The sequence below is a fragment of the Dipteris shenzhenensis genome, chromosome 29 (assembly GCF_047967505.1).
Source record: "Dipteris shenzhenensis isolate YYH24624 ecotype China chromosome 29, Dip_SZ_1.0, whole genome shotgun sequence".
Classification (NCBI taxonomy): domain Eukaryota; kingdom Viridiplantae; phylum Streptophyta; class Polypodiopsida; order Gleicheniales; family Dipteridaceae; genus Dipteris; species Dipteris shenzhenensis.
In genome coordinates this window covers 4,084,462-4,106,292 of record NC_141624.1, presented here as the reverse complement: position 1 = coordinate 4,106,292, position 21,831 = coordinate 4,084,462, and the positions used below count along the sequence as shown (strand labels likewise).

General features: G+C 39.9%; 1 protein-coding gene across 1 annotated transcript; it reads right to left on the bottom strand.

Annotated features, from left to right (window-relative positions):
- Nucleotides 1–1,767: 1,767 nt before the first annotated feature.
- On the bottom strand, nucleotides 1,768–5,942 carry LOC147882327 (uncharacterized). Its single transcript, XM_087400315.1, has 4 exons — nucleotides 3,494–5,942; nucleotides 3,042–3,317; nucleotides 2,742–2,893; nucleotides 1,768–2,648 (listed from the first exon to the last, which is right to left on the bottom strand). Exons 1-4 carry the CDS (start codon nucleotides 5,133–5,135, stop codon nucleotides 2,193–2,195), a joined length of 2,526 nt encoding a protein of 841 aa, XP_087256441.1. The 5' UTR covers nucleotides 5,136–5,942; the 3' UTR covers nucleotides 1,768–2,192.
- Nucleotides 5,943–21,831: the final 15,889 nt, after the last annotated feature.

Here is a 21,831-nt window from a genome sequence, read left to right as displayed (position 1 = left end):
ATGGACTCCTCCGTAGTCCATGATCCCAAAGAGAGAAGAAGCGGTTCCGGGTCTAGGTACTTTTTGAATTCGAGCCATGCCATGAGCTTGACATGCTGAAAAGGAACTCCCAACGTAATGTCATGTAGATCTAGAGGGCCTACCCCCGACTAAACATCAAAGACCAAGGCATCCTCATTTGATCAGCATAATGCTATGACCTGAACTCGAATACCTGTCCCCACGAAAGCCCCCATCCAAGTAGAGCAAGAAATAGGCCTATCATCTGTATAAAGCCAATCACAGGTATGCCTGCATCAATCTGTTGAATCCTCCTTGCAATTCCTTTGAGGTTACTTGCTGATTGTAATTTACGATGCTCTAGAATTGTATGAAATCTATCTAGAATCCACAGAAGAAGCAGGGCCTCTCCCCCATCTAGACCATTGCATATAAAGAGAATTGTCAAGTGGTCTGCCATGCTCATCAAGTATGCTACCATTCACATGACAAGCCGTCTATCAATCTCTTCTAGAGAGGAAGGGAGAATCCTCCAACAGTACTCTTGAAGCTTTTCTAGAGAGGAAGAGAGAATTCTCCAACGAGTACTCTTGAAGCTGTGGCCCAAGCTTTCACGATTGCAACCATATAAGAGGGGAGGAGGGAGACGTGAGATGGCTTGAAGTAAAGATCCACCTGGTACTACCCATCCAGTCTTCATTTTAACCTCTCCCAAACTAGCATTTCAAAGTAAAAAAGGCTTAGATAATCTAGCTAATAGGTAAGGAGCTAGAATTTGTCACAATTGAGAAGGCATAGAAGATGCTATTTTCTATAGCTGCACCCTTGAGTTTTCTTGGAAGCTCGATGAATAGGAGCATGCATAGTACATGTGAACTCACTTAAGATCAATATCATCTTAGCCTTTACTGATGATAGTCATTGGAGCAAGTTGTCACATGATGTTAATTGATCTTGCACATTGAGTTACCCTATAAAAACTACGGTCCATTAATTTGCCACCTAAAACTTATCTTCGAATTGTAAAATCACATTGATCTAAAAGACAATTGAAAAAGGGCAATTCAAGTCGGCAATTAAAAAAGGGCAATTCAAGTCGGCACGAGATACAATGGTGGACTCTTGAAGAAGTCTTGTAAATTTTTGAAGTATGAACAAGCCTTCAATTTTTGTGAAGTATGAAGAAGCCTTTAGATTTTATTGGCTCCATTGACAAGCCCCAACTTAGTTATTCATCTTGCCATAATATATGGAGTGCATTTGCTTTACTCTTTGAAGAAGCTCCTTTACAATTTGGAACAAAATTTGAACAAGAAAATCACGATTCACCAACTTGAGAAATTGGTTGTGCAGATGATGATCATGAGCAATCTCACCAAGGACTTTGCTATTAAGTTGGTTCAACAAATACTTTTTAAATGCCAACACAAGTATTCAGAAATTGTGCTATGCAAGCACATCATTTTGAAACTTGTCTTTTCCAATGGCATGGATGCATTTACAAAGGTCTTTTCTTGTGGTATCAGACACAACATCCTTCAAATTGAATGCCTAACAAAGTAGTTCACCTGTATATAATGTGCTACAATGATTTATAATTTGTAGTTTTCAGATCTCATAACCCTTACATGACCAAGACATTATGCAACAAGAATCTTATGATAGTGACTATGATGAGGTCCACAAGACAAAATAAGGCTGAAATGAAGCTAAAGTAGGAATATTTCAAGAACAATTTGCAACTTTGAGACACCTCCTAAATACATGGGATTCAAACACTTCACCGGCATTGATATTATTACCACTGCATCAGTATTAGTCACATCAAAATACAATTGACAATGAACATTATGTAAAATAAAAATAAAAATGAACATGAGCAAAGCTGAGAAAAATGTTTCGCTACATCTAAGAAAAATGTTTTGCTACATCTTACGAATGGGGCAATCCACCAAGGAGGTGCAGACACATCTCTCATAAAATAACATCCCTCAGCCTTGATTGCCTCCATCAAAACATTACAGTCCGCAGGAAAAACCTACAGAAACCTGATAGAAAATAGCCTCTTTGAATGGGACAATCTTGCCAGTGACTCAAATTTTACCATGGGAACCACTGAAACAGATATCGTAAGCCTGAACCAGTAAACACATGTACAAAATGCAAAATGCCTCAATAACACACTGAGAAAATCAGGCCCTAATTGTTGAAGAATGGGTCTTGGGAGGCTGCTCCCTCGCCTTTGCAGCTAGCTTCGCTGCAACCTGCTCATCAGTCAATGGCAAATAATAAATGTGAGGCTTAGCCTTCGTCTTCTTAAATAGGTCTTCGAGTGTCGGAATTTGCGGCTCAGGATCGTTCTTTGGCAGCAAGGCAGGTCTCTCCCTCAAGGGGGGTGGTGGGGGCAAAGGGACTGCCTGGGCATGCACAGGTATTGCTGGAGGAGTTACTTGAGTCGGAGATGGATTTGGTATCCCGCGGGGAGTTGTAACAGGACTTACACCTGACTTCTCCAGCAGACCTTCACACCTCAATTTCACCTCATGTGGATCCACAAACTCTGCCACTAGTAAATTGCCAAAAGAAGGTGGCCATTGCTTGTAGTACAGAGCATTCCGAGCAGCAACTGCTTCATCCACTGAAGAAAACTGTTCATCAAAAGTACTGACTGTCAGACAGAACCCCCCAAAAAAAGAAGTATTCAAATTCTAGACAGCAATATGCATGCTGTGGTCACATACCGTCACGTAGCAATGTGTTTTTATCTGGTCCATCCAGAAGTTGATGCACTCTCCATAACATGTTAAAAGATCTTTCAGGGCCTTCAAGGTGAAAGGTCGAACAAATCTTTCAACCTTAAGAGAAGTGGTTGGAGGGACTGTGGCAGGAGGAACTTCACCCCATGAAATTAAAATATGTCCAATAATAGATATGTTAGCAAGTCTAGACGTAAAAACAATGTAAAATAACGTTTGGATCAGAAGATAAATATGCTCAAAAGCTCAGAAAACAGGAAGAGTCGACAAAAGTAAAACACAAACCAGCTCGCTGCTTCCCTTTCTCGCCATTATCAGACCCTTCACCCTTGACCGGAGGTGGTGCAGGTCTAGTTGTTGCCAAGATCTTGGGAGTAGAAAGGGACATTTTGGGAGGAAGCTCTACAGCAACAGGCACCTCGTTGTTATCTAAAGACATTATCTCCTTCATTGAACCTGTCGTCAAAGGTTTGGGTATGTCTCGTGTGTCTCCCCCCAACTTATTACTAGAGTTCCATCTTCTTTGCCTCTTGGCAGGCTCCTGCTGTCTGATGTCCCTGTCTGACAAGAGCAACAGCAGGACAAAGCAGATTTAACCACTACAAGCAACAGAAAAGAAGAAGAAAGGGATTTCCCATAACAGCAAAAACAACCACCAAAGAATTTCCAGTTTTACAAAGGAAAATAAAATAGAGTAGGCTGATATCAAATTTTCAAAATCGATCTTCAAAGCATACCATCATCTTTCCGCTTTTGGCCGGCATAAAGCTGAGTGTCAACCTGAATCACTTTCAAATCAGCGTTCTTCATGTCTTCCATCCAATCGTTAGTAAGTCCTCTGCCTTTTCCTTCTAATGTCATTTGTTCTTCTCTCCCATTCTTCTCAGAATCATGCCTAGACTTCTCATTAGAAAATTCCTCGAATTGGGTTTTGTTACATACCTCCTCAGACTTTGGTGACCCCAATTTGTAATCCATCCCCTCCTCTCTCTCTTCACCTGAAGGGACGTATTTGCTTTGCAATTGTACTTCTGACTGCCCTGGCTCAGCCTTGACATCCACAGAATTTCTCACAATGAGAGAATGAAAATTTTCATCAGTATCAGATCCTGCAACAAGTTCAGGTATATGCTGCGACCCAGTAGGGTGATTTACTCTCATAAATCTTCCCAATTCTTCAACCTTAAGATCCCTGTTCGTTGAATCTACCTCCATTTCTACATCTGGAGGTGCCCCTGTGTTCTGCACCGAGTCCAAATTATGCACTGAGGGTATAAACTGTCCTAAGGCTGGATTAACCACAGGATGCTCAATTTCTTCTTTGACATTGTCAAAAGCTTCTTGCAGAATTTCAGTGTGTTCAGTAGAAATTCCAGAGGCCTCCACCTTCACTTCAGACAAAACTTCTGACATTTCTACATTCCAAGATGCCTCTGCGCTCTTCCTCAGATCCGTAACTGGCATAGACAGTATTGTCTCAGTGACCAAATGTCCAGAAGGCAGACTGATAACAGGATGTTCAGCTTCCAAACCTTCTTGCAAAGTCTGGACCTTCTCAGGAGGAGGTTCAAAAGCCTCAGAATTCACAACAGATGCCGCTTCCTCTTTCAATTCTTCAGTAGGAAGTTCAAAAACCTCAGAATTCACACTAGGAACAGCTTCAACTTTCAGTTCTTCACCATGCCAAGCTTCAGTGTCTTGTACAAGGAGTCCAGAAACGTGGGAATTGGCAACAAATGCATCTCCATGGTCTACATGGTCCTGCAAACGGGTGCTAGGGGTGGAACCAGCTAGATCAGTTAAGCTCGACTTCATACAACCTCCTCCATCTTTTTCAATGTCATCATTTCCACTATTTACCATATTGTCCGCGCCTTTCTGTGGCTCCAGTACCCCCGTAACTTCTGGGTCAGTCAAGCTTGATTTCACATGACCTACATCGTATGCACGGTCCAAATTGTCGATGCCTTTCTGTGGCTCCCCCTCCCCGTCCGGAAGTACAGGATCGTAGTCATTAGCTTCTAATGTTCTCTCCTTCATCATGTCCTGAGACACCATCACGGCATCGCCTTGTTCCTCCTGTACACCGTCAGCTACAAGAACCGGAACATCATTCTTTTTGTTATGATCATTGCCCCTTTCCCCTTCGGACTCTGCGGTTTCAAATACTCCCTCCGGCACCAGTTTACGGTCCTCAGGAATCCCTAGCCCCCCGTGACCTGGTAGTCCTTCCTTCCGTATAGCTTCCTCCAATCTCTCAAGAAGATCTTTCTTTACTCCTTTCAGACTCAATCCCCTTTTCCTGAGCTCATCCCTGAGCTCTGCCACCTTGAGCTGCTCCAGGGGTCTATTTTCGGACGAAACAAGTGGATTCGACATGGCTTAATACATCAACCGGGCTGCTTTCGGGCAGAGAAAAACCTGAGATACACCAAACAGAGATAAGACGGACAAAGGGAAAACCGGGTGAAAATATACCACGTGCAGAATGCAGAAACCCTCACGGAAAAAGGTGAGGAAGAAGGGTTCGAGAAACCCAAAGACGAGGCAAAGAATTGATAAATAATTTGAAGGGAGATGGAGAGACGTAGGAGATTGAAGGAGATAATCAATCTAGGAGGGGAAAGACAGAGACTCTTGCAAACACAACTAGCCAAATCTCAAAAACCCTAAAATGCGCACTTGGCTGCTTCTCTCCTTGCCTAACAACCAGAATTAAATCAAACCAGCAAGCAAGACTCTCGACTAGAGCTAATCAGAAAAAGCTCCATGTTAAGGAACCGCATGTATAGATATGGAAGTTAGGTTGTCTCAAAGTCGCGAGAGCGAATGTTGCTACTCCCTTGCAACCACAGCGCTGTCGCGAGCAAAGCAAACGCCGCTCTCTCTGTGAGAATGAAGAGCATGCTCCAGTTCTGCGCCTGTATGGTCAAGTTTTCTGCTGCAAAATCCTCAAGGCGTAAAGCGTGAGGTAAGGATTGAGAGGAGATGAGTTTCCAAATTCTCGAAATCCTTCTCTCCGTGAAAGCTGAGGATGGAAGGCAGCATGGGATATGGAAACGAAGGGCAGGGTGAGGACTCAGAGCTCGCGAGCCCTGAGAAATTGGGCGATGGCAGGGAGAATTGTGAAGCTTTTGGTGTATCCCATCAACAAGAACAACATTCTCGTCTCAAGATCACAGAAAATAGTATTAGGTCACGCTCTTTTGTGGCCTCACATAGAGATCACCGGTCGTGCCCGTCTCCCCGCACGCTTCCCGGTTACCCCCACTCGTGTTTGTGCATCCTATTAACCTTTGCTTTGAAAATCATATAAAATTATGAAAATCATTCATACGGCCCGCCCCCAAATCCAAAATAAGGAAAAAGAAGAGACTATGAATTGGATGGGTAGCATGGAAAAGAGGGCGGAAAGGTGTGTGTGTAAGAGAGAGAGAGAGAGAGAGAGAGAGATTTCCACCAAAAAAGTGTGTGTGTGTGTGAGAGAGAGAGAAGGGGGGGTGAGAGAGACACTCAAACACTAGAGAAAAAGATGGAGAAATTTAAGGAATGAAAATAGCAAATGAAACTTGCACCAATCAAAAAAAAGACAAAAAATAAACCTCAAAATTACAAATTTCCCCTTTGGGAAGGAAACCATCACTCTACTAAAGCCTACCCTCATGAAATCCCGAGTGGACGCCTTAACTATACCCTTCCCCACACAAGTCAGACCAATACTCTTGCAAATTTCAAATGCTCCCACTTGAGAAACTTTGGCTTGTTTTGCCCAAACTTATGAAGAAACTTTAGCTTCTTATGAGAATATCTACAAATTGAAAAAGCTCAAGAGTCAAGGCCACCCATTGTCGTATGGGCTATAGAACCATCAAACAATTTAAAGCTTATCTCCACGTAGGAAAATTATCTCCATTGTAAGGAAGGACAAGCTTAGAATTAAAGCTCAAAGTATGAACAAAATTCAGGATGCATTTACAAGCCTCATCAAGGCAAAAAGGGAGCTCAGACTACAGGAACAATTACATTCAATGAAGCTAAGATATACCTTAGGGAGTAGTGGGTTGGCAAGATGGACATGCCTACCAAAAAGGCCTTTCAGATTATAAGGAGGGAGAGAGCTAATGAGGAGATCCCCCTCGGGAAAAATGAGGATAACTCCTTTACAACCAGCCCAGAAGATAATAACTAGGTGATTTAGCAACATTTTTAGAAATTCCTATTGTCCCTTATGATGTGCAAGGAGGATTTGCCAAGAGGCTAGAGAGAATACAATCCATAACTTTGATAACTTCTTTCTAGAGAAACCTCTTACTCTTGATGAAATCAAGGAGACTGTTGATGTCATGGTAGAAAGAAAGAAACAGTCCGGGGGAAGATGGACTCCCCATTGAGTTTTACAAGATCTTTTGGGAGCTAGGGGGCCCTTTCCTATTACTTGTGTAGAAGGAAAGCCTTAGAGAAGGAATGCCTGTTAGTCCATGTAAATGGAGGCATTATTAAACTCATTCCTAAGGATGGTCCCAAGGAGGAACTAAGAAATTGGAGGCCTCTTACTATGTTGAATTGTGATTATAAGATATATGCAAAGGCCCTTTCCCTCGGAATTCATAAAAGAGTAGACACTTGGATCCTATACCAAGTAGAAGGGATTTAAAAAAGGTAGACACCTTCTTAAAGCTATTATCAACATCTAGGTGGAGCATGCCAAGGAAACCAGACATATATATGCTTCATGAAAGTGGATTTCGACAAAGCATATGATAGGTTGGAAGGGGACTTCCTCATCCAAGCTTTTCAGGATATGGGTCTTGCTCCCACCTATGTCTCCTTTGAAAGGCTCCTCCTAACCAATGTTTACACTAAGCTTTGTGTCAATGGTGTGATGAGCTAGTCATTCCCTCTTAAAAGGTCCATTAGATAGGGTTGTCCTCGATCTCCTTTATTGTTTGCTATTGATGCTGACTCTTGGGGTGGCTCATTCAAAAACAAGTCAAGGACGGGGCCATTAAGGGATAGTACTACCCTTTGGTAAGCAACCAGATGACATAAACTTCACCCCTAGGAATAATGTGCATGATACAAGGGGTGTTGGAATGCTTGGACATCTTTTGCAGAGCTTCTGGGTCCATAATAAACCATGCCAAGTTAGGTTATGCTACACTAACTGGTGAGGACTAGGTTCTCTTAAAGGATCTAGGTTGTTGCCTCAAGATCAGCAAAGGCACAGTCTTTAGACTACTTGGGATTCCACTGGGCTTTGACATTTCAATAAAGCAACGGTGGGATTGGTTTCAGAAAAGAATAAAAAAGAAGCTAGATAGATGGAGAGGATTTCATGCCAATCTGGCTGCCCAAGGACTTGTATTGAACCATTGCATTTATCATATTACAATCTTTTACCTCTCTTGTTGGTCTCCTTTAAAGACCGGGTTACATAAATTTATTAAACTTTCAAGGTCTTTTCTGTAGGGAGGCTCTTCAAGAATCTCCAAGGGAAGATGGACTTTTTGCATCAAACCCAAATGAGAAGGAGGGCTAGGGGTCATTGAGATCGAACCGGCTATAAGGAAACTCTCGGCCTTTTGGATCATCAAAGTCATTCTCAACCCTTTGGATGATTGGAATTTGGGCCCAACTCCTACTCAGAAACACTATCCACATCAGGCCTATCAAAGCCCCAAAATGGAAAAGATATCATGTGCTTTCTGCCCTTTGTTGTCCAGTGCCTTGTAGCTCTAAGAGGAGCCCCCTTGGCAATCTCTTTGGAAGGCCTTTGAAGAAATTAAATGTCAAATTATATTTTTTACAAAGGGAGCAATCATGGATATTGACTCCATTTGGTCTTCAGTTATTTTCAAATGGAAAAGATATCATGTGCTTTCTGCCCTTTGTTGTCCAGTGCCTTGTAGCTCTAAGAGGAGCCCCATTGGCAATCTCTTTGGAAGGACTTTGAGGAAATTAAATGTCAAATTATATTTTTACAAAGGGAGCAATCATGAATATTGACTCCATTTGGTCTTCATTTATTTTCAATAGCAATCACCTTAATTATGAGGACTTTATTAGAGCTAGCCAGCTCTTCGAAAAAGGGCTTCAATGCTGGGGCTAGTTGTGGGATAAAGGAAACATGAGATGGAAGACATGGCCTGAGATTAGAAGGGAGTTTGCTCTTGCGCAGGAGCTTCTCATGAACAGACTTCTCTGGCAAGGAGAATACTAGTGGAAAGGGGGCAGCCCTCTTTTTTATCCAATTGCTACACCCTCCTCTACCATTAAGGACCTATTCAGAGTTCTAAACTCTAGATGGAAACTCCTAGATAGCATTGACAAATGCAGAGGTAGGTTCCACAAAATTTGCACAAAGAATATTCTAGACATATGTCTACTCTTCTCTGGCTACATGGTCGCCTGGACTAATTCCAGAAGTTTGGCCATAGGAAGAGGAGATGGAAAGAAAAGAGGTGTCCAGGTGTTAAACAAGATGATTTTCACCTTTTTGTTGCTTGCCCTCAAGCAAGAAAAGTTTGGAAACTTGTTGGGCTCATGTTAGAGCTCATGCACTATGGTATATTTGGATTGCCAGAACCAACTTTCAATTTAACCCTATGGACATACATGTGGCTTTGTGGGATAGGAACAAAGAGGGCTTGACAGGGCCATAGCAAACTACAATGAGGCCCATCCTCAATTGAACAAGGAATTGGATGCTCATGCTCTCACGTGCCAAAAATGGTCCACATATTGTTGTACTCAAGACATGTTGTTACTCAAAAATGGTCCACATATTGTTGCTCTCATGACCCATTGGGACTTGTCACCCACCCCTCAGGTTAAACTCCCTAATGCCACCCTTAGTGATGCTGCTAGTATCAATCATGAAGTTGTCGTTCCTTCAACATCTACTCCCAAAGTCCCAACTTCTTGAATAGTCTTAGCTGCCAAAGAAGAACGAGTCTCCACTGTGCTTGCTACTCCTTTGCTTGTCAAGGTCAAGAATGAAGAAGACTGAGCTGCTTGGGGCCTTAGACGACCAGCTTGTTTTTGCTACTTTGGAATGTTTCTATACTGAATTATTTTTTAGGCTCTATGCTCTATTATGCTTTTTTATGTTGAATATGTACAAATGATATGTTGATAATATAAAACAACTTACTTTTGCCCAAATTTTTTTTATCTCCATCATTAAAGGTTATTGGCAGGCAACACATATTTTTCATATCAAACAAAAAACAGTGATATTAACATCAAACATAGAACAATGGTATGTTGTCAAAGGGCTAATTACCCATAAGAATTGTGGATTATGGTTACTTGCTAGCTAGATGCACATTTGGGAGAATCTATCAAAAGTCGCCTATCTACCGGCCCCCCACCCTATACTACCTTGTTTCCAAATGGTCATGAGGCTAAGTTTAAAGTAGTTGAGTACAATATATCTTTTATTGAGTGCCTCAATCAATGGTGTCTCATCCCATACTATTATGTCACATGCACAAATCAATTTTTCTATTTAATGATTGACATTAATGCTGCAAGTGAAAGTTTTAATTGAGTTCAAGTATTATAACCTGAAAGCAATAGTGATGTCAAGCTTGGTCATACAACTGCCAATGTAATTTGTCACTATCCTAGACTTGGCACATCAAACAGTTGTACAAAAAAATGTCCCTATCCCCCCAAGACCATCTAAGAAGCGCATCCCTCCTTGCTTCATGTTTCTACATAAATGGTTGTTTCAAAAGCATCATCTTGTCCTTGGTTGAGCCTCAGTTGATCATGCTTCCCATTTGCAAGACCTTACTAAAGGATGTAGTCACTCTAGCGTAGGATGGGGACCAACAAAGGCAAGTGATGAACTTGGCACAACACAAATTCCACAAGAAGAGGGTATGAGAAGGGCTTAAGTGAGAGACTTGGGAGGCAGTGTGATGTTCCCAGCAAACCCTCATTGAGAGAGACTTAGGAGACAATGCGATGTTCCAACAAACCCTCATTGATCCTACTGATAAACAAGTGATTTCAAAAGCAAGATTGGTACAAAATAAATTTGGAAGATGGGCCGAGGGAAGACGTATCTCTGAAATTTGAGAGTATTCTTGAGGAAAATTAAAGAATATATCCAAGTGTCATGGGAAGACGTACGTCATCCATGCAATTTGTGAGTATTCTCGAGGAAAATTAAAGAAGATATCCAAGTGTCACAGGAAGACCATGGAAGGGTAAAGGTCACGATTGAGGAGGGAATTATAATAACAAGCTCAAGAAGCCTAAAGAAATAGATTGAGTAGTAGGAGAATACCATCAACAAACTACTCCCACCAACAAGGAAGGAAAAAGCCAAAGAGGCTAAACGAGAAATACAACTCAAAAGCATCAAAAGCATTGTAGTTGTGAGTGTAATTTGAGAATAAGAAGCAATTTTGGCACAATGTGAAGGTAGTGCGATGTATGTTTGTGCTCCAACTTTTGGTGTGAAAGGGCCAAGAAGATATTGTCTCTTTTGAGCATTAAGTGAAGTTTCACACATTTCAAGGACTAGATGACGAGGATCCTATTTAGTCACTTGTAAAGCTTCAATATGTTTGAAGATATTGTCTCTTTCAAGCATTAATTAAAGTTTTGCACAAAAGAACCACTATAGAGCTTCTAGCAAGTTTGCTTCTAACAGATGCAATTTTTAGGAGGACTATATGCGCCACTCCCATTAAACATTTAATAAAGTAGCAAACAATGGTTTAAATAATACTGGTTGAATTATTTCAAAATAGTAGAATCACATGAAGGATGCGTTCTTGAGAAGGTATGGGAAAAAAATCAATGAAACAATGCGGTTGAACAACCTCATGCTAAAAGTGCAAGATTTTGTACTAAATTATATTAGCAAGCAACTACATTGTACAACTATGCTGACTTGGTCATTAAAGTGGGCTGCACCTAGAGTTGAGGTTGATGGAGATCATGAGCCCCCCGAAGACTTACGATCAATTTTTGCAACAAGCAAATCACCTTAGTCAAGGGTGAGACTATGAGTGGAATTGCGGGTTTTTTCCCCCTCCAAAAAACTTTTTTTTTTGGAAAAGTGCCCCCCCCTTTCCCCCAAAAAGCGATTTTGACTTCATACATGCAATCAATGTTAAACACTACACAATCCAGTCCTAACTTTTGAACTATCAATAAGATGAACCAAAAGGAAGGAAGCCAGAAGACATGGGGGATAAGAAGATGAAAGGAGGGTCAATATTCAAGAAAGTTGCTACAAAGAAGATGATAGCTTCAAGGAGTCCTCTATGAGCCCGTAGTTCCACTTCCTTGCTAGTGAAGACCTAGAGCTCACAAACCAAACCTCGGCCTCAACCTTTAATACAACTCACACCCTCTTGCTCCCATAAGTAAGTCTAGTCTAGCTCATTCATCAACTACTGACTCTTTAAATCTACTTCTTTATCAAGATGAAAACTTGATTCCTCCATGACTAGTGTTATGCAACGTTTCTTATTCTTGGGTAGGCGCAAGTATGGAAGCAAGTGTAATGAATTCCTATCACCTGAACAAAGGCTAGTATGAGAGGAGGGGGAGTTGATGGTGGAGAAGTTTGGGAATGCTCTATCTTATTTCATAAGTTATATACATGCTTTTTTAAAGACTAAAGGACATGCCATTTTTACATACAAAAATGAACGTTGTTTTGAAATTTTAAACTATAATAGATTGTGCAAAAGAATTAATATACAAGGCTACACTTGAGCATTCCCGACTTATAATATATCGATCTCCCCTGTCCTTGATCTACTAGCTATATAGTATCTATGTACTCATATCCGCTATCAACGAGTGCCCTTTTTCCAAACCTCAAACCCCTCTTTTCCAATATCTTGATGATGGTCCCAATCATCTCCACCTTATCTTTTAGCACTGTCATCACTTCTATTATGGGAATCCTTGTGGTTATTCTTCTGTCCTTGCTTAGCTAGTACTATAGCCTTCCTAATTGGATCATATCCCTCTCTCTCCACCTCCTACATCCATATCATAGATGTTAAGTGTATATATGTGTATGTATCTATGTGTATATATATGTATGGAATCCTTGTGGTTGTTCTTCTGTCCTTGCTTAGCTAGCACTATAGCCTTCCTAATTGGATCATATCCCTCTCTCTTCAACTCCTACATCCATATCGTAGATGTTAAGTGTATATATATGTATGTATATATATTTACTAAATAACTATCTTTTTGAAGTGACAATAGACATTTCCAGTTCTTGGAAAGGCCATTATAGGAGGAACTAATCTTGTCAAGTGATATATATAACCAAAACACAATAACAATTAGCCTACTCCAACTCGTAAGAGGGAAACTTTCACCATCTCATCCATGGTGGGCTCTTGTCCATAATCCTCTCAATGTAATTAAGTATAAAGTATAGTAGGCTCAAGTGGATATTAAAGATTGAGGAAGCATATTACAATATTTATACTTACATATTGAGCAATGTAGGTATACCTTGCTCCTTTGTCCAAGTGTGGCAATATACCATTTTGAATTCTTTTTATGGCTGCATTCTTTTGTGTGCAAGAAATCTATCAATGAAGTTTGAAAAATATGGTATGGGGTAAATAATACGAATTTGAGCATGCATGCATGACATATGTGAATCCAGAATTAAGCTACAATTTTAAATCATATTTTGTTTCAAAATTCATTCCATGAGGCCTTTGATACACTCAAAGGTCTCATGGGCTTCTATATACATGCTTTTTCTTGCATTTGATCATGCTATAAGACTTGCAAATTGTTAGGATACTAGAAAGTTAAGAAGAGTACCTTGCATAGAAGAAATTCACATGTATAACAAATTTTTTTCCCATAATTTTGTCAAGATTTGATAAATCTTATAAAAGAACAATAATAAATTGAGAATGTGACACTTTAAAAAAGCTCACTACATGCCCCATCTACTCTATTTTTATCATCTAAATTATGATTTTGAGTTGTTGTGATGCATCAATGCACAATTGGTGTTGCCAATTGCGAAACCACTTCTGGGGCATGCCAACGATGTGCACTAGTGGGGGGATTACAAATTCAATTGTGAGTCACGATGATGTGGAATAGCCCACACAGTTGCCGACTTTTTTTTTTGGGCATGAAAGAGAGGGACCCAATGCCCACTACAAAAAAAAATTCACAAGTTGCCATCTAGTTGTAACTCCTTTAATGCATAGCATTGCTACCTTCATCAAATCCATCATGCAACGGGGGCAATGTGCCACATGGACTTAGATGCTAGAACTAATCTACTAGTACTATTGCATTGATTCCTCATGCAAAACACATGGCACCTCTCGCGCATCTTTGAACCCATGAGCAAGATTCTTGGTGGAGAAAATTCGCTAGAATCGCTAGAATACACTTGCAATAGTGTCCCAAGTCAACAACTGTGATGGCCATATCAACCAGTGCAATCATGATAGAAGCCTTGTAAATTGTTAGGATACTAGATGGCTAAGAAAAGTGTTTACGTAGAAGACATTCACCTGTATTATAACAATTTTTCTTCCATAAAATTTTCAAATTATGAAAACTTCTAATAAAAAATAAGAATTAAATAAGAATGTGACACTTTAAGAAAGCTCACTACATGCCTAATCTATTCTACTATTATGAACTAAATTATGGATTTGAGATGTTCTAGGACTAGATTATGGATTTGAGATGTTATGGTTGGTCAATGAACAATTGGGTGTAGCCAATCGCAAAAGTAATTTTGGGTTGTGTCACAATATGCATTGCTGGGGGGATTTTGTAATTGATAGTGGGTCATGTTGATGTGGAATAGCCCATACATCCATCAGTTTTTTGTAGTTGGCATGAAAGGGAGGGCCCCAATGATCACGACAACAAAAATTTTACAAGCCTCTAATTCATTCTTGACTCCTCTATTGCACGTCATCAAATCTATAGTGTGGCAACGGGCTACCACATAGAGTTAGATGCTATATTTATACTACCAGGACCACCGTGTTGGTCCTCATGTGAAACAAGTGCCATTTCTCGTGCATTTTTTAATCCATGAATAAGATTATTGTTGGAGGACATCCACCATAGGTGCTAGAACACAGTCGTAGTAGCTGTGGTCCAAGTCAACCACCATGATGTCCATAGGATACTATAGTTATCTACTACAGCCACCACGCTGGTTGGTGATGTAGAACACATGGCACTACACGTGCAGAAGTGGCATATATCAACCACCATAATGGCTAAAAATATGGCACGCCCACCACTCAATGCTATGACCAGCCAACTAATACCCAACATGTTAATCCCCATGCAAAAACTATTTTAAAGCCATTAAATTAAGGGAAACCCTAAATCATAACCAAATTTATATCTTAAAACTTCCCCAAAATCATTTGAATATCAAGACTTTCAAATAAAACATGTATATTATGTCCCTTAAAATTAAAGGAATCCTCAAATTCCAACTCAGATTTCTCAATTTCAAGTGTGAAAAATACAGTACATACCCAACATGCAAATAGGCTTTAAAGCCCCAAAAAGAAAAGTGCATTGGGATATTAAAAGAACAAGCTTTGTAGAAGCCCCTTAATTAAATTTTTTTAAAATACTACAAGTGAAACTATAGGAAGTAGTGTGTTTCTCTCTACACCATGAAAAGAAAAGTGCGTAAATATTATTAACCTCTTTAAACGGAGAGGCAGCGCCATTTCACCACACCCACTGTTGTTTCTTTTTTTTTTTAAACTTGGGGACCATATTTTGTTAACCACTTGCAGTGCAATAGAAAAGCATGCTGGACGAACAAGGTGTCATGTTCCCTATCACGCAAAATGTAAAAATGGTATATGCATTGCACTTTCTTGAACTACCTGAGTCTACTAGTAGATTGGTATCGGTCATAGAATTTGGCACATGGTTGTAGGTGATATGCACGAAATTGTTATGTGCTTGCTATATGAGCATGCACTTTGTATTTCATCTTGTTCTTGAAAAGAATAATTTTTAGCAAAATCAATCAGAATGATAATTGTCTCTTTGAGGAAGTTGGCAAGTACAACTTGAGTTGCTTGTTTTGCCAGCATGCTATGAAATTGAGAAGCACATATTTCAGTATGGATTGTACTATGTGGTTTTAATAAGCTCATATGACCGAGTGGCCTTGTATGAAAATAGCCATCTCTTCTTGTTTGATGCTTCAATGTCAACCATTTCAAATCTCCTCCATGTTTTAGGTAGACAAATTGCTTCTCCTTCATGCCATCCTTCACACTACACTATGGACATTTGCCATGAATGCATTCAATGTGGCATCACTCATAATCTCCCTTTGGACAAATCACTTGTTCCTACACAGATGTTAGAGTGTCAAACTTGCTTGCCATTGCAACACACAATGAGGATCCAATTGGCCGACATAGGTGCATTCACTTGGGAGACATGGGCATCTATCTCCATGAAGCAATGTTGTAGTATGAACACACCTTAGGTCAACAATACAAATTTCTATCTTTTGCCTCTTGACATACTAGGGTTCTCTCAATGCTCACAATTCCTCTGCCCAATCCTTTTCTCAGGGTTCTCAACCATATATCTCAGCTTTGTCCCACTCATCCAAAAAATTTATAAAGAGGATATTGAAAACTTATGTAAGCAGACACGACCAACATGGTGTTTGTAAGTTGCAATCGGCATGGTGGTTGTTATTTCAACCACCATGATAGTTTCTTGCAAAAATAATGCTCTCTCTCTCTCTCTCTCTCTCTCTCTCTCTCTCTCTCTCTCTCTCTCAATTCCATAATATGTGGCAATTCCTCTCTCGTGAAATAGGTAGTTGAAAGTTCACCATGAGTACGATTGGCCCCTTTTGCTTCTAGAGCTATTCCTTTGCTCCTTGAAAAGCAACACCATTTCTCTTGCTTACAAAGAATATTGCCTCCCCAACAACCTGCAGTGTCATGGATTCAACAAACAATCTTCCTTTGCAAATTGGTAGTCTTGCTTTGCCCCCTAGGCCTGCTACTTGGTAGACTCGAGGAGCATAAGGGCATTTCCTCCACCGCCTTCCCCCAAACACAAAGTGTCATCCCCTTTTCTCAAACATAAAGTGCTTTTGGCTCTGCTCATGCCAAAAAGGTGGAATTTTCTCAAGCTCCCAATAAAGAAGCTGACATCTTGAAAGAAGTGTTGCATAGGCTAGTTCCTATGCATTTATAGCTACATGAGTTCAAGGCATAGAATCAAGCCAAATGAGAAGCTATTATGAGCCTACTTTTCCAGAGTTGCTACTATCATCACAAATAGGCAGTAAACTTTTCATTTTTAATGGAATTGTATATGTATCCCTCATGAGAATGGACTTTGATAGAAGCTACATTGTAAAAATATTTTATCTCTAATACAAATACCCAACTCTTTTAACTCTCTCTCTCTCTCTCTCTCTCTCTCTCTCTCTCTCTCTCTCATTTCATAAGATGTAAATGGCAATTAACTAACATAACGATTTGTGACAAAAAAAAATAGCACAGATAGCATTGAAAGATTCACTAATGATAATTATTGTGTCAAGCATGCATATGATGTGCTCATCAAATTGCTTGTGTCTCCTCCACACCCTACAAATGTCCTTGTTTCGAGGAATTCTTGTGTTATTGTGCCAAAACAAGGTCATTGCAGAGAGATGACTTCCTTACTTAGGATGTCTCTCCTTTATGCCCATAAGTGTCTCACATCAAGATGTCTCTCCTTACTTAGGACGTATCTCCTTTATGCCCACAAGCTTCTCACATCGGCCTGCCTCTCCTTACTTGGGATGTTTCTCCTTTATGCCCACAACCTTCTCACATTGGGCTGCATTGCATCCACTTGAGCTGGAATTGCATCCAATTCTCACATTGGGCTGCATTGCATCCACTTTGATAGCCAAGAGCTGGAATCACATTTGACCTTCTAATGGACAACATCTTTGACACCATACACCCAAGTCATTTTGTATTTGTTTCATAGGAAAGAAACATGTCTAATTGACCCTCTTTGTGGGTAGTTGATCTAAGCTATGCACCCCTTTCACATTGCTGAGACCTTCTCTCAAATTAGAGAGCATGGTCTCTTGGGCATATCGCATTGGAGAGTGGACACTCGATGAATACTTAGTTGCAAGGTAAAGTTTCTGAGGACATGATCTTGGTACTCCCTCAAATGACCTAGTCGCTACCTTGAATGGTTCCACCATTTTTTATACCATTGCTCATGTTCTTTGTTTTGATGGCATTGCTTTGAGGCTAGCTACTTTGCAAGGAGGCATTTTTTCTAGTGTTGTCTCTGCCTTTGCATTCATTGTAAAGTGTCTTCCATTTTCATTTCTATATTATATCATCAATATCCATGGCCTTTAACCTCCTCCTCATACCTTGACTGGCTATATCAGCTTTCCTATCTCACAGCCTTCGTCTAGTTCTCTTGCAACACATGACAAACTACAACACACCCTGTGGTACCTTATTTTAAATGACAAATTTAAACCATAAAATGAGAAACCATTAATGTTAGACTAGATAGCTTGTTAAGAAAAACAAGGAATTTCCTGAAACTTTGTGATAGAAATCAAAATTTTTGCATACTCCAAGAGATATTGAGGAGCATGGAGAGCATGGGGGGGAATGTCCCTGCAATGGACAAGTGCATAGATGGGAAGAAGCCAAGATAGATACGGTGAGGAAAACCATTTTTAAAAAGCAACTAAAAGCCTAAAAGGTATAGATCACAAATGCCAAGAGAATTAGATTATCAAAGCAACATGAAGAATTTTTGCATAGGTCACAACCTACATGTGAAAGGGCATGATGCTTTATTTGAATGTAAACGCGAGAGATGTCAAATATTGGGAAGATTTGTCGATCGTGTTTTGCGACCTCCGATTGTACATTGCATCGACTTGTGCCCCCTCAATGAATGCAAGAAGGTCTAAAATGGTTGAAAGAAGCAAAAGGAAAGATGGCTCACGAGTGAGTTTGCTGCTATTGATTGAGAAATAGAACCACCTTTGACATGCTTATGGGCCTCATTGCAAGGTAGTGACTAGAAAAGAAACCAATGCAAAACGATAAATAATGTTGGATTTATTCAAAGAGTATTGCACATGTATGAATTGAGCCTTTTCTAGTACATACATTAATGGGTGAATTAAGCCTACAAAAATTACCAAATATTGAAATTTTAACACCACCATGAAGTAGCTTCATAAGTGTGAAGGACATTTTCTTACAAAGTTTGCCTTTTCACCAAATACAAAAAAATTATTGAGTGTGGCCTCAAATTTTTGCCCAATTGTAGCACAATATTGGACACCCCCTAAACCATAGCAAAGATTCTCAATTGGTTTCCTCCTTGGTTTATGGGAAGCACAAGTAGTGCACTTTCAAATGAACCTTGCTTCCATATATGTATAGAATAAAAATTTGATGTTTTTAAAATATTTTGGATATTGGATATCCTGTATAGTCCAAGATACATTCTTCATAGGCATAATAGCATTTGCAATAGTTCAATGATCTCATTCAAGATGTCAATTGTGTAATGTCTTGATCTCAGATTTAGGTTCAAAATATGTAGATTATTTTGGACACCAAGTTTCTCGAATTCCACTGAGCAATGCATAAGTTACAAATCAAGCAAATTATCCATATGCAATATATTCCTTGAACTTCACAAAAAATACCTACAACCAATCATGCATTGGACCTTGACATAAGTAGTAACATGTATTCTTTCCCTTGTGGAAGATTAATGAGAAAGTCCTTTTATTAGCAATGCATCCTTAGAAGGAGTGCTACAGTGGAGGATATATGTGAAGATCAAAGACAAAGAATGGTTTCAAGGGACTTTGCTAGTATACTCTCTCTCTTCCTAGCAATAAATAATAGAGATTAGATTATTTAAATATGTATATCCATTTTTCATTCCCTTGGGGGTTCATGTGTTTGAAGGGGAGGCTTGCAAGCTTGGAAACTTTCCTCATGGGGAAATTTTTCCAACATGTGGCGATATTTCTCTGGAGAGATTGTGCTTCATGCTCCAACATGTGGCGATATTTCTCTAGAGAGATTGTGCTTCATGTTCTCCTTACATTTGAAACCTATTTGTTCAAATTACTTTGATTTGAAATGAAACATAGTAAACAAAAAAGAGCTAAATATGCATGCTCATGGCCATACAATAGTGGTGAGTGTTAAAGAGGAGAAAATTCATGGCCATTCAATTATTAAAGAGAAGAAAAATCATGGGTATGTGGGGGAGGGGAGGAGATGGAATTCTTAAGGAAAGGAAGGGGAGGGAGAAGGGGTGGAGAGGCTAGAACCTAAGGTGATTCTAAGGGGGAAGAGTTGAAGGAGAGGCATGGAACCTAAACAAAATCTAAGGGCATAGAACGAGGAGGAGAGGCAAGAAACCTATTGGAGTTATAAGGGAATACAACTAGAAGGAGAGGCTAAGAAGAGGGGTTGAAAGGGAGAGAGGGGCTGAAGGGAGAGAAGGGTAGAGGCTAAAGGGAGAGGGGCTAGGAGGAGAGGCTAAGAGGGAACTCTAAGAAGGGAGAGGAGCTAGAGAGAGAGGTTGAGAGGGAGAGTCTAAGAAGGGAGAGGGCTAATAGTGAAGGTTGAAAGGAGGGATTGTGAGGACTGATAGGTTGAGGACCCGTTAAAGTGGAATCAAGCCTCAAAATGAAGCTATAGTTGGAGCTGAAAATTGTAATGTAAGAAACTGTTCTTGCCATGAATTGAAGGTGTTTGAAGTGAACTGAAGTTGCTATGAATCATGAATTTAAGAGGCTTGTAGCTACTGAGATTCCATGAAGAGAAGTCACTACGACTCCATGAAATAACCTACTGATGACCTAGGTCTAAGAGCTATTAAGAATCCACAAATGCAATTACTAATGGCACTTATCCAAGATAGAAATGGTTGCTAACAAGGTGAATGATATTTTATCATTCATAAGGCCTGCCCAAGATTTAAAAAAGCAAACAAAAAGGAATCCACTAGAAATGGTATGAAGGAAGACTAGAGGGGATAAAGGGAGGGGGGGAGAGAGAGAGAGAGAGAGAAAGTGAGAAAGTCAACCACTTTAAAGTTAGCATTCAAGTCCAATAAAGAACAGAAGCCACATATCAACATATTGTCCAATAGGAAAAATGCACTTCCGAAAAATCTAAAAAAGCCTAGTTTTTGCTTTGCCCAAATTGAATAGTTGCTAAGGCTACCAGGGCCAAGCCAAAAATGACCGTGACATTCATGCAAGTGCATACTCATTTTTGTACAATGATTGTGAGCATGAAAGGGGAGCATTCCCATGATTGTGGTGTTGAAAAAAGATTCAAGGTTGACTTCATGTGTGGTGTTGTGCCTAAAGGAAAGGCTTTCATATCCCAGAAGATGCCAATTGTTCTAAAATATTTTGTTTACCACCATTCCATATTTGGATGCATTTTCCAATCCACTTTAATGATGTATCTTAGACTTCAATCTTATATGAGGTTGATTTAATCATATGTGTGATGTGAAATGTAATAGGGTGTCCTTATACCATGTATACTTAGAGTCAGTGTAGCTGCATCGTTGCTGCAATGAGCATCTCTGCTACAGTGAGCATCTCAGTCTCGAAGTGTGGATCGAGAGATGCATGCATTTGAGTTTTCATGCCCTTATATCAAGTCAATCCAAATCAAGGGGGTCCAAAGGAAGGACTCCGATCAAATGAATTGCCACATGGTAAATGTCCAAGGATGTTCATGTTATAGCTCTCCTTTGAAATATGAAAAGGTACCCTGCCCTACTAGGTGCAACCTCTCGCAATGCATGTCAATGGATCTCAATGGGCATGAGTTGCCTCATTTTGGTTCTCACATTAACCTAAAACAAAGCTTGAAAGCCACTGGGTTTAATGTTTATGGTTTGTTCATTCATGATTTAAGCATATAGGAGCTTGAGGCTCTTCTTGCCACCATCAAGAGGATCTTGATGGATGAAAGATCCAACAAGGTAGCAAATGGATGAAATC

Bases quoted from the DNA above. Each gene is read 5' to 3' on its own strand.
- LOC147882327 (XM_087400315.1), bottom strand. From the start codon at position 5,135: ATGTCGAATCCACTTGTTTCGTCCGAAAATAGACCCCTGGAGCAGCTC. The intron at 3,318-3,493 runs GTATGCTTTGAA...TGCTCTTGTCAG, and splicing joins CCAAAAGCGGAAAGATGATG to ACAGGGACATCAGACAGCAG. The intron at 2,894-3,041 runs GTTTGTGTTTTA...CATGGGGTGAAG, and splicing joins GAAAGGGAAGCAGCGAGCTG to TTCCTCCTGCCACAGTCCCT.